The 13,084-nt window shown below is 47.4% G+C and overlaps 1 protein-coding gene across 2 annotated transcripts in view; it reads left to right on the top strand.

The window, feature by feature from the left end:
- LOC135510899 (echinoderm microtubule-associated protein-like 4) overlaps positions 1–13,084 on the top strand; it is a 133,759-nt gene that overhangs the window by 104,404 nt on the left and 16,271 nt on the right. For both annotated transcript variants that reach the window (XM_064932213.1, XM_064932212.1), the window contains exons 3-14: positions 444–585; positions 1,144–1,365; positions 4,496–4,636; positions 4,986–5,011; positions 5,401–5,436; positions 7,121–7,244; positions 7,517–7,666; positions 8,388–8,457; positions 9,590–9,700; positions 10,579–10,674; positions 10,807–10,941; positions 11,232–11,367. In XM_064932213.1, the coding sequence (XP_064788285.1) occupies positions 444–585; positions 1,144–1,365; positions 4,496–4,636; positions 4,986–5,011; positions 5,401–5,436; positions 7,121–7,244; positions 7,517–7,666; positions 8,388–8,457; positions 9,590–9,700; positions 10,579–10,674; positions 10,807–10,941; positions 11,232–11,367 (1,389 nt within the window). The remainder of the gene's footprint in view (positions 1–443; positions 586–1,143; positions 1,366–4,495; positions 4,637–4,985; positions 5,012–5,400; positions 5,437–7,120; positions 7,245–7,516; positions 7,667–8,387; positions 8,458–9,589; positions 9,701–10,578; positions 10,675–10,806; positions 10,942–11,231; positions 11,368–13,084) is intronic.

The raw sequence follows: 13,084 nt of genomic DNA, 5'->3' as shown, positions 1-13,084 counted from the left end.
CTATGAGCTCCCTCTTCCCTCCTTATCCAATTAGGCTGTCTGGTTAACGGGGTGAGGGAGGGGGGTGAGATGGGATTAGCCAGAAATCTGCTCTTCCTAATCCTTCCTTTGTCCTCCCTCGGATCAGACTCTTAACCCTTGTTTGTTTGTCTGTCTGTCGAGCAGTCATACTCCCTTGTTCAACCACTCCCCATCTCCTATACAGTGCAGTAATATCTAGCAATGAAAAATTCTGACCCCTTGACCTCCCCCCCCCCCTTCCCCTTTGCCTTCAAGACAGCTATAAGTTCGTCTGGGCATGGACTCTACAAGGTGTCGAATGCGTTCCATAGCGATGCTGGCCAATTTTGATTCCATGTCATGCAAAGAGCATAATGTTTTGTACACTCAGTGTATATCTTGTAGTTGTCCCTTCTGAATGTACTCTCTCCTGCTCCCTGTAGGCCATAATCCCCTGCGCGAGGCCTACTCGATGTCCTGCATCCCCAACGGCAGCTCTGGCAGCCGTAAGCCCAGCCATAGAGACCGAGATAGCTCCACAGTGTCCGTCGCCAGGAAGGATACCTTCTCCTCAGCAGCCAAGAGGTACTGTACCACACACACACACACACACACACTTCCCATTCAAAAACAGTCATTGCTCAACTCTAGACCTGCTCATATCAGATCGGCAGCCGTTGATGAAGTGCCTGTGTTGACATGATGTTTTGCTCTGAAACGCCACATTAATCTCATTTGTCAACCTGTTTTGATGTTGATCACGTGTTTAACTTTCTACCTTCCAGCTTGCAGTGTTTCAACAGAATAAAGCCTGTAAATTTTACCCTGGTTCTTTGAGGACAATAATGTTGTGATGGGGTATCTGTCACAGCCTGTATGTACGCCTATGGCTAAGCATTGCTGAGCACTTCCTCAATGAGTAACTTGACATTAATCAAATATGCTGAGTCGGTTTTACACTGCCTATTTGAGGAAGTCGGGGCTTTGTAAGTCTTCGCAGTCGTGAAGGCTGCTGGTCGAATTTGCTTGCATAGGCACAGAGTCAGGACCAGCTTGTCCTCTTGTTCTCTAGATGTGTTTCTGTCCCCCTGTCTTCACTGGTTGTGTCCCCCTGTTTTGTTAACCCCCTGGTTGTCTCCACAGCGGTCAGACAGCAGAGAGGAAAAAGGACACCCCTCCGATGGAGGGCATCAAGGAGAAGCAGGAGGGGCCCTCCCAGCCCAACCAGGCTAACGATAAAGCCCCCCCTGCCAGCCCCATGCAGCCCTCGCCGTCCCCCTCCAGCTCCAGCCACCCCCTTTCCCCTCACCCCCCCCAGTCCCAAAGGCAGGCCCTGGAGAGCAAGGGCACCTCCCCAGCCAAAAGGTTCCTCCGACGCACACTTTGATCTCCCTTTCCAACGCAATGCCCTGCCGACACTGAACGCTCTTGACCCTTGCTTACCTTTCACTGGGGGCGGAGTTGGCCTGCTTCTCAGATCACTCACGTTATTAACCCCCTCCCGTCTTTTGCCGTCTCTCACCTGTATGTTCAGCTATCTTTCCACGTACAGACTCCGCCACTGCAGATTTTCACTTCTCGACCTGCTCTCAACACTACTTACCTTTTTTCCTTTTAGGCTGCTTGTAGCACAGCCCTTTCATTCAGACGAGACGAGAGGAAAGTACAAGAGAGGAGTGGAACGGTTTGCAGATGTCCCTTCTGCACTCATCCGCAACAGTGTGAGGCCTCCCACTGTATCGTTAGGAATAGGAGAGGCCCTGTCTGTCATGTACCAGCTGTGCTCCATACCAGTTAGGATACACACACACACGCACACACACACACACATACGCACACACACCCACACATACGCACACACACACACACGCACACACACACACACACACACACGCATACGCACACACACACCACACACACACACACACACACACAACACACACACACACACACACACACACACACACACACACACACACACACACACACACACACACACACACACACACACACACACACACACACACACACACACACACACACGCATAAGCTCCAGCCCACAGACCGACTGCACTCACTAATCAAAGCACTGGTCAGCCTCACACTCATGACCCACACCATAGATCAACATAAATTATTCTCAGACACATTGAAAATCAATTCAGTTTTTACAAAGAGCACCACGGGAACACATCCCGGCCCATTAGACGGAGCAGTATCAGGTTATTAGTCAGGACTGCTGACGTGCCAGATACATTGGCTGGAAAACTCATCTGCTAGCAATTGTGCGTGTGTCCACCCAATATGGAATGAACCAGGCCTCAGAGCAGCACAGTGCACATGCAGGGGCCTTGCTGGGCAGGAGAGGCATGTGGGTATTATAGGGTGATTTTGACCTATTAAATGGTCCCTTTCCAATCCAACCAGAGGAATGGATAGCATGGGAGTCTCAAATAGGCTTTAGTTCACACTCACTTAGCTAGAATAAAGCCTTGAGATGCAGTGAGTGCACCATTCAGGGCTTTTAGCAACGATACTATACCACTCGTCTACCCTTTATGGATCCTTCCTTTTAGTTACCACTCCATCCATCTGTCACCCCTCCCTCTCTCTCTCTCTCTCTCTCTGTCTCTCTCTCTCTGTCTGTCTCTCTCTCTGTCTCTCTCTGTCTCTCTCTGTCTGTCTGTCTGTCTCTCTCTCTCTGTCTCCCAGCGGGAATCTCTGTCTCTCCACACAGGACTCTCTCTCTCTGTCTCTGTCTCTCTCTGTCTCTCTCTCTCTCTCTCTGTCTCTCTCTCTCTCTCTCTCTGTGTCTCTCTCTGTCTCTCTCTCTGTCTCTCTCTCTGTGTCTCTCTCTCCGTGTCTCTCTCTCTCTGTCTCTCTCTCTGTGTCTCTCTCTGTCTCTCTCTCTGTGTCCCTCTGTCTCTCTCTCTGTCTCTCTCTCTGTCTCTCTCGGTCTCTGTCACTCTCTCTGTGTGTCTCTCTCTCTCTCTGTGTCTCTCTCTCTGTGTCTCTCTCTCTGTGTCTCTCTCTGTCTCTCTCTCTCTCCCCATATTTATTGACGTACCCTCTCCTGCACCTCCCCCCACACACCCCCGTTTAAAGTGAAGCGTTTCAACTCTGCCCCCAGATTCGTCTGTGGGACTGTTAGCTTTCCTCTCGCTCGCCCCTCACTCCTCTACTGAGGGCCCCAGCAGGCTGGTGCTGGGGTCTATGTGTCTAACCCTGTGTGTGCTCTTCTTGCCCTCCCCGGGCCTGTGTGTGTGTGCGTGTGTGTGGTGGGGTTATGGATCACTTCTGTTCAGTCGAGGTTGTTCTTTTCCTGTGAAATTCCATGCAGGCAGTTAAAATAAGCAGAGGATACCTGGGTGTCTTTCCCCGCCGTCCTTGTCTCTCCGTCTCCAGGGTCCTTTATAGCTCAGTTGGTCGAGCATAGCGCTTGTAGTGGGTTTGATTCCCGGGACCACCCGCATGTAAAATGTATGCACGCATGACTGTAAGTCTCTTTGGATCAAATCGGTTGCTAAATCACGTCTATTGTATTGTAGATAAGGACAGAGTACAGACTATGTAAAAGTAGCAGTGTAACTCATCATTAAACCAACCCTCCCCCCCAACCGTCTGCCGCAGTACCATCTGCCCCTCAGCGTCACGACTGCCCCCTGGAGGATGAGCAGACGCCACGCAGAAGTGATCCAAAACATTACGTCTCGCAAATAACCCTTCCTCCTTACAGCTTCGCACGAGTAGTGGTATTCTTCACTCTCTCTCTCTTCTCTTCTCGAGCCATTCTCCAAAAGCTTTCATTCTGCAATGTTACCAAACCTCCTCCTCCTCTAACTTCACACTTGCAGTGTGGTTCTTAACATTTCGGCCTTCTCTGTCTCCTGAACCCTGGGGCTTGAGTTGGACAGCCAGCCAATGTGTACTAACCTGTGCTTGGGGTGCAGTGATTGTAGCACTGAGGGGTTGCGTACTGCTGACCTAGGTGGCTCTTTGAGGCACCGTGTGTGTGTGTGTGTGTGTGTGTGTGTGTGTGTGTGTGTGTGTGTGTGTGTGTGTGTGTGTGTGTGTGTGTGTGTGTGTGTGTGTGTGTGTGTGTGTGTGGTGCTTCAGGTCCAGATTAACCCAACAGGAGGTTTGCCATAGGTGAAATAATTGTGCATTAAGGGTACAGAGTTTTTTTGTCAGGTTTACATGGTGGCCTGGTCAAGTTCACTCTGGGCCGTAAGTATAATGTAGACTTCAAAAAATAACACAGTTACACACTTCCAATGCACTTTTTCCAGTTTAACGTATCGAAAAAATGAGTAGCATTAGCCCATTCAAACCAGTCTCCCTTATCGCCATGGCACTCCTCCATACTCCTTATTTTCTCTCTGTCTAGCTAACTCTCTTTCTTTCCTCCTCTCTTGATCCATCTGTGTTGTATACAACTGTTTTAGTTTTTTTTTTTCACGTGCGTTCCTCCGTGTGTGTGTGTGTGTGTGTGTAGGGGTCACAGTGCGAAGCGGGGCACGGGGATAGAGCGTTCTCAGAGCAGCACGTGGGAGAGTGGCGAGGAGAGCAGGAACAAGCTGGTGAAGGCTGCTTCCACCTCCAAACTGCTGGCCAAGGTGGTGAAGAACGCGGACAAGTGAGTGGCTGATGGAACCCCCTTCACAACTCTTATACAGTGTCAACGCGTAATCCAGATACAGTGGTACATCAGAATTGAATTCTGGTTATGTTTTGAATGAAGCGCTGAAAGTGGCCTGCGTTCGCTTTATGGGGTGTATGAGAGTACTGTACCTTTCAGACATGACACTCTCCTCCAATCACTATGACAACCCCTTAATTCCCTAGATTTGTTTTCATCCAAAGTCCCTCCCTAAATATAGGATGCTGCTCAATTGGCCCAACTGTCAGACTGCCACCCTGTCACTTTGTTTTTGTCGACACAAGTCACGGGCTGTCCTAATGGCTATTTCTCCATTCTCTTCCAGGCATAAAGACCCAGTGATCAGCCAAGGTGAATACACTCCCAGATCGTTGACTGTCTTATCCATGTAAAACATCCACCACCGCATACTGGAACCACTAGACCTATGCACTGTAGTATAGCCACATAATTGGCACTTTTTGGAACAATTGGAACATTGTACAATATGATACAAAGTCAACTAAAGTATGTTCTCATTGGCCTTTATGAAAGTGCTACACTGTCGTATCTCTGTGCCTCTGGGTAAGAGGAGCTGTATTTCAAAGCGTCTTGTGGTTCTTTCCAACGTGCCCGTATCCTATTGTGTAGACCCAACTAGTCATCATTGTCTTCATCGGGCCATTCGAGCTCTTCGCCCCCGTGTACTGTCATTGTGTGCGTGTGTGTTTTGAGTGATGTTGTTTCTGTCTCATGACCAGCCAAAATGTCAACCCGCGAGAAAAACAGCCAAGCTGGTAAGTTGACAACAGAGAGCGAGAGCTAGCAGCCTTGGCGCAGGCACTTCTCCACCCTCCGCTTTTTTCCCAGCTGATTTCCCTCTTCCTCTATCTATCTTTCTTTGCCACTCCCTTACATGGGGTCAAGTACAGACATGATCTTTCCCTCTCCTCTGCACCCTCACTCGCCTATTTCTCTCCATCTTTCTCTGTCCTCTATCACTCCCTCAAATACAGAAATACCCCCCCCCCCCCATACTTTCTCACCTTCCTCCATGCCATTGTCCTCAGGCGATGCCCAGCCTAAATAAAGGGCATAGCTTTGCCAGTATGCCACGCCCCACTGTGCCCCGTTGCCACTTAACATAGTGTCGTCCGGCTAAAAGTGTCCTTCTCTTGGCTCGGGCAGGTCATGTGAGGAATGTGGTTGGTTCTGAGATGGCTGGGCGGGGCGCTCGCTAACTTGATTAGCTCCAAAGACAGACCGACACTTAGGACTAAAATTCAGCTAATTCGGGCCTTTTACCGGCATTAATTGACACAAATATAAAGGGGAAACCATCAGTAAAATAAGAATATCACAGACCATGGCTACACTTATTTGTGTCCACAAGGCACTTATTTGTGTCCACAAGGCACTTATTTGTGTCCACAAGGCACTTATTTGTGTCCCTTTGTACCAGTAAATGCTAGCTAGTCATAAACTACGTAATTCCTGTGATGGATTCTGAACCTTCAGTGCTGGGTTCTACTGTATCCTCCCCCTCAATTTGAGAAAACTGGATGAAAGCCCTCACTATTTTATGAGCAATGTTGAAATTCTGTGCCTCTCCACCAAATCTCCCTCTCCCCCTATTGTCTTCTCACTTGGAGAGTAGAGCCCTAACCCCACGGAGCTGGAAAGAGCGGACGCGGGAAACACACACATTCCACTGATCCCGGTCTCCCACAAATCTTTCCTCCCCCCTCTTTTTGCGCTCTCTCTTCCTCCTCTTCTCTTTGTCCTTCTATCCCCTATCACGTCGTCTTATTTCAGCTGGGTTTGGTGTTGCTGACTCACTGCTTTGCGCCGGTGCACGGCACCCAACGCTTCTCTCAGTCTGTCCATGTCTGTCTCCTCGTCTGTCTGTACAGTATCTCGTCCCTCGACGAGTGGAGAGCATGTGCAGCACACTGGCTGAACAGTATATAAAATAATAATACAAAAAATATATACATCTACCCAACTCATCAGGCTTTTCTAGGCTTTTTGAAGTGTTTATGTTTTTTATAATGAAAAACGTGTTCTCAAACCAAGTGATTATGTGTGCCGGTGGGGAGCGTGGTGAGCAGTCAGGCTGCTGAGATTCTTCTGTTAATGGACTAAACTCATGTCATACAGTCTCGGTCTCATGACACATTAACCTTTATTACCTTAACAGGGTTTTCTTGTGTGAGAAATACCACTCCAACCTGGGTACAAATACTTATTTGAGTGTTTGCTCTAGCCTGCCTGAATGCTTAACTAGTATTTTCAATCATTTCTGATAGTATTTGAAGCCAGGTATGCCCCTGCTATTACCTGTGCCGATACTGAATGCTGAATGTGTGTGCAAAAGCATGGGTTTAGTATCCAACAGATCTCCTCTGTATATAACAAGTCAAAATGGCGGTCGTGATTTAGCAAGCTAGCGACTTTCGTTTCTGTCGGTCTCCTCCGCAGAGGGAGACTACATCAAGATGTTCATGCGTGGTCGACCCATCACCATGTTCATCCCCGCGGACGTGGAGAACTACGAGGACGTGCGCACAGAGCTGCCCCCGGAGAGACTCAAACTGGAGTGGGTGTATCCTTTTCGTCTCAGCAGGGTTCCCCAAACGCTCTCACTCTGTATGTCCCTGACCTCGGTCCTTCTGTTGTCTGTCTGGGGATCAAAGCAAAATGGTGGATGTCTTCACTCTCACCTTTCCAGTTTTTTCACATTGCAGGTGAAGAAAAGGAGACTGGTAGAATGAGCCAGTTCTGCTATTTAGATGTTCCATTTGAGGTCTCTCATGTTTCCCTCGATGGGTTTCCTTCTGCGTGTTCTGTTGTGTTTCCTTGACTCCCGATTGTCAGGTATGGCTACAGGGGGAAAGACTGCCGAGCCAACGTGTACCTGCTCCCTACAGGGGAGAGTGTTTACTTTATTGCCTCTGTGGTCGTGCTCTTCAACTACGAGGAGAGGACACAGCGCCACTACCTCGGCCACACAGACAGTGTCAAATGGTGAGCTGGTATCCTGTTCCACTGTCATTTCCTTTTGTTTTGTTTTCGTATTTATCGTTTGACACAAAACGGTGAGTTGGTGGCAACTGGGAGTTTTGGTCAGACTTGGTTGTGTAGTATGGTGTTGATTTCATACGGTAACCTACGCAGTACCATGGGCTGTGTATCCCGGAGACAGTAGATAAGATACACTAGATACAGAAGGTAGTATAATATGTCCCCAAGTGTCTGAAAAATGTATAAACACCTCAAACAAAACCTTTCATCCGGATTAAGCAAATACTTGTCACAGACAATGGCTCCTACACCTAACCGCCGTGTAACTGACACCTCCAGCTCAACTGTCTCAGGCTTCCATCCTCCCAGGAGCCTCTTAAGATCAACATACTATGCAAATGAGATGTAAATGTCTTCTGTCCGGGTGAGCGAGAAGCGGGAGAGTCAAATGAGTCTGTGCGATAGCGGCGTGCTAACTCAGACCTGTATTATGTTTGAAACGATACGCCTCACCTCTTCCCATCAGGCCGTGGGCCAGGCATGCACACAGGCCTGCTCAGTCAAACAGCTACCTCTCATCTAGCTTCGGTTGACACCTGACATGCTCCACTCATTACTACGGATTGTTGCTGACTGTAGGCGTTTTCAGTAGGGAGGTAAGTGTCCTACGCGCGAGACACGTTTAATTGTTTTTTTGATCTGGTTCTCCTTGTGTCTCTCTCAGCCTTGCTGTTCACCCTGATAAGATCCGCATTGCCACGGGACAGATTGCAGGAGTGGATAAGGATGGGCGGGTGAGTCACTGTCCCACCTCGTTACCCATTCCTCACCCCCTCAACTTTCTGCTGGCTAAATCTTTTAATGATATGACCGGCAGTGTGACATTTCATGTTTGTTCAACCTGTTTTCTTCCCCGTCACGCATCCACACAGGCAACTATGCAAGTCACAGGGCTTCAAAATGTCACCTAGGTGACACCAAGGGGTTTTCCAAGGAACTGAAAGGAAAACTCCACCCCCAAAAAAACAATATTTTGGTATTTGTTTCTTTAGTCCACATCAGACGGGGATGATTTCTGTATTTTTGTATTTTGAAACTCACATATCTTGAAAACTTGAATGCAGACAAGCAAAACATTCTGGGACTATGTCAACCATGGACTAAGAGAAACAAATACTAAAATAAGTGGGAGTTTTCCTTTAAGTAGTCTTATACCAGGCTGCCAAATAAAGAATGACATGTCTATCTGTGGTTATATTTAAAAGCCTAATCCTTGTTTGCACAATGTCTCTTCTTGTGTACAGTATTTCTGCTTGTGTTGCACAATCAGGTTCACTCATGTCTTAGACAGGCACATCCAGGCACCAGCACCTCATATTTACTCAAGCATACCAATAATCCATACTCTAATGCAACTCATTATGTTTAAGCTCTCTGGGTGCAAACATGTCAGACTGGCTCTATAACCTTCCTCAAATGAAGAGGATACTGTCTGTCAGTGAGCCAGATATTTTACAACTTTACTGACTGTAACTGTTGAATGCTTTCTCAAGTCTTCAAAATGGCTTCCTTTCCTCACCTCCTTCTCCCTTTCCCTTAATGGCCGCTGATCTTTAGAGGATGCGATGGGGTAAAAAAAGCAATTGGGTGGGATTCAATCGAGTTATTTTATCTGCCAGTGCGTGTGAAGATGAGGAGACGAGCAAAGGAAGGTTGGAAAGGAGTATCGCGACCCAACACAGTGAAAAGCTGAGAGGTGGTCAAATGTTGTGTTGGCCTCTCCTCATCTGCCGCTGATTGTGAAGGGAAGGAAACAAGGAAAGGATGCTGTTCGAGAAGCATACACTGTAAATGCAACCATAGGGTCTGAGTTTGGCTACACCGAGAGTTCAATGACGTGTGCGTTCTCTTCTTCTCCCCCTGCAGCCACTGCAGCCCCATGTGAGAGTGTGGGATTCGGTCAGCCTGTCCACCCTGCAGGTCATCGGCCTGGGCACCTTCGAGAGAGGGGTGGGCTCCCTGGCCTTCTCCAAAGCGGTGGGCACCCCCAGCACCACTCCTAACACCTCCAATGATATAATCAAGGATGTTTTAGTCATTATGGGAAATATGGTTACTGTAGTGTGGTAATTCATGTGAGAAAATGTACAGATCCTACAGGTCATAGTTCTACGTTCACATCGCAGCCCGTGGTTAGTGGGTCGAGATAAGATGTTCTAGAATCAGGTCTGGGGTTCTAGGTGCTGTGTGTTTCTGAACCGAGCCCTTTCGTGATCAGGCTCGCGGGTCCCGAGTGGTGTCGTTGTGGCGTTGAGCACCTCACATGCTCTCTAATCAGTAGTAGTTTAGCGCTACTATTCTCTCCCTGTCCTCCGTTAGCACATTCCAGAACTCTGCTTTTACAGTCCGGGCTCCCTTCACAGGCGAACTACGCACTCACACACTCACACGCCATGACCCATTTCCATAAAAACGAGCGCAAACACACACACACACACACACATTCTAGGTTAAGTGAATCATTATCCTCTTATGCTATCAGAGGTCTAGCTAAGCAGTGGATTTGCTTTATTAAAGATGAGTACATCCTGAACGAAGGATGACGACACCTCATCGTATGTCGTTGCTGATACCATATGCCAAGTCGACTTAATGGCTAACCGCTTAGAAGTTTATTGGTTATTCCTGCTAGCTTTATGGCCATTTATGCAACAGGTTGATTCATGTTTAGAATTTTCCATGCCCTCTCACCGACCTACGGTATATAACAGATAATATGCACTATCTGAGAATAGCAGGCATAAACTGGAATTATGTTATGGCAGATTTATTGAATTGCAGACAATAGGATCTGTGTTTCACGCAAGCTTTACTGACATGAAGACACCCTGTTTCCTCCTGCGTTTCTCCTACAGGATTCGGGCACACACCTGGCGGTGATTGATGATTGTAACGACCACATGTTGACTATCTGGGACTGGCAGAAGAAATCCAAGATCGCTGAAATCAAGGTCAGCGTGACCTGGCTTGTTTTTCTACTGTGTAATTCTGTGTAAAATGCGTAAATCATTGCCTTTTTGACGATTGGGTTATGAAAATGGATCTTTTGAGCTGTGACATGGTCTCTGTTTCACCTTCTCTAGTCTACAAATGAGGTGGTGCTTGTGGTGGAGTTCCACCCTACTGATGCCAACACCATAGTAACCTGTGGCAAGTCCCACATCTTCTTCTGGACCTGGGCTGGCACCTCGCTGGCACGCAAGCAGGGCATCTTCGGGGTGAGGACACACACCTTAATACTCTTTAAAAAAAAAAGACTTCAGGACTTAAAAGCGTGTAAAGATCTGCTTGAGCCAAGCAAAACAGAGAAGTGCACTTAACGGTTGTTTTTACACATTGGCGTCACAATAACCTTAAGTGCCTTGAATAATGGAGTGATGTCAGAAAATGATGTATCCCTTACGTAATTGAACATTACGCGTACACCTGCTCTTTCTCAAGTCTCCCTTAAACACATCCACAATGCAATTATTACAAAATAACTCGCTCAACTTCTCTTCCTGCTCAGAAATATGAAAAACCCAAGTTTGTTCAGTGTCTGGCCTTCCTCAACAATGGGGACATCCTGACTGGAGACTCTGGAGGCATCATGTTGATATGGAGCAGGAGCACAGTGGAGCCGAGCCCAGGGAAGGGACCCAAAGGTACACTACACACCTTATATACCTTCTAGCTTACACTGCCTTAAAGGCCCAGTGCAGCCAAAAATATGATTTTCCTGTGTTTTATGTATATTTCCACACTATGAGTTTGGAATAATAGTGTGAAATTGTGATAATGCTCTTTTAGTGTCAGGGCTGTTTGAAAAGATTGAAATGTCATTCTGTTTCGGTGACATGGAGTCTGGTGACATCACCAGGCGGTAAATGAGTTAATAGTAACAGACCGATAAGAAAGAGTAACAAACTTCTCTGCCAATAACGGCTAGTCTTCAGTTTTCCCCTCCCTACTCAAACCACTCCCAAATAGTCCTAGCTAAATTCTTGCTTGAGAAATTGCAAGTGTTTATCATTACATTAAAATAGAAATACATCACAGTAAGGTACTTAATTGTTACCCATATATTATTTGATATTGAGATAAAAAATGGCTGCATTGGACCTTTAAACCTTACAAACAGGCCTCTTGACCTAGTGGAGCCAGCACCTAGTGGAGCCAGCACCTAGTGGAGCCAGCACCTTACACAATACAGTGTACTTTATACCTCACACAACCCCTTCAACTGATGGCACAGTTGGTTGGGCCATGGTGCTGTCCCTCATGATCCACGTATATATGAATATCTGTGTTAAACTTAGTCACTTTGGGTAAACCGTCTGACCGTATCAGACATACCCAAATGAGTAATACCAAGCGCTTACCTTCTCAGTGAGTCTCAAAGACACAGAGAAGAGCAACTGAAAGAGGTGATTCGAGACCGGAGAGAAGGAGACACAGAAAGACACAGGAAGAGAAAGGCGGGGAAGAAAAGTAGAAAGAAAAGTGGGGGCAGAGAAGAAGAATAGTGGGTGTGATTGTTGGCAGGCCAGAGTGCCTGGGGGGGACGGTGTTGGGGTTTTGAGCAGTAATGGTTTTGCTTGGCATGCTACAGAACTGGCTGAACAGAACTTTGGCCAGATGCCAGGGATAAACTGTTCATCTCTTTATTTATTTACCTGCTCTGCTCAAGTTACTGTGGTGGAGCTGGGCCACAGTGCCTCCTGCTGGTTAGACGGTGGGAGTGTGTGTGTGTCCACATCTGTCTGAGCTCGGCAGGGATGGAGGACATGCCAATGTGGGGGAGCAGAAGCGATACAGAGACAGAAACGCTATCTGATGCATATTCATTCTAACACACACCCTCTCTCCCTGCCACTCAATATTACCTCCATTGAGAATTCCACTGCCTCAGGTTCAGTCTGGCTAGCCTTGAGGAATGGGCCTCTTGCTGTGCATCTGTCTGTGTTATTAGCATAGAATTTAGTATTATTACTAGAGTGATATTCTGCAAGTACACTACATTGGCAAAAGTATGTGGACACCTGCTCGTCAAGCATTAATATGGAGTTGGTCCCCCTTTGCTGCTATTACAGCCTCTGCTCTTCTGGAAAGCCTTTCCACTAGATGTTGGAACATTGCTGCGAGGACTTGCTTCCATTCAGCCACAAGAGCATTAGTGAGGTCGGGCTCTTATGTTGGGCAATTAGGCCTGGCTCACAGTCTGCCTTACAATTTTTCCAAAAGGTGTTTGATTGGGTTGAAGTCAGGGCTCTGTGCAGGCCAGTCAAGTTCTTCCACACCTATCTCGACAAACAATTTCTGTATGTACCTCGTTTTGTGCACGGGGGCATTGTCATGCTGAAACAGGAAAGGGCCTTCCCC

The sequence above is a fragment of the Oncorhynchus masou genome, chromosome 23 (genome assembly GCF_036934945.1).
Source record: "Oncorhynchus masou masou isolate Uvic2021 chromosome 23, UVic_Omas_1.1, whole genome shotgun sequence".
Classification (NCBI taxonomy): Eukaryota; Metazoa; Chordata; class Actinopteri; order Salmoniformes; family Salmonidae; genus Oncorhynchus; species Oncorhynchus masou.
This window is presented reverse-complemented; position numbering and strand designations above follow the sequence as displayed.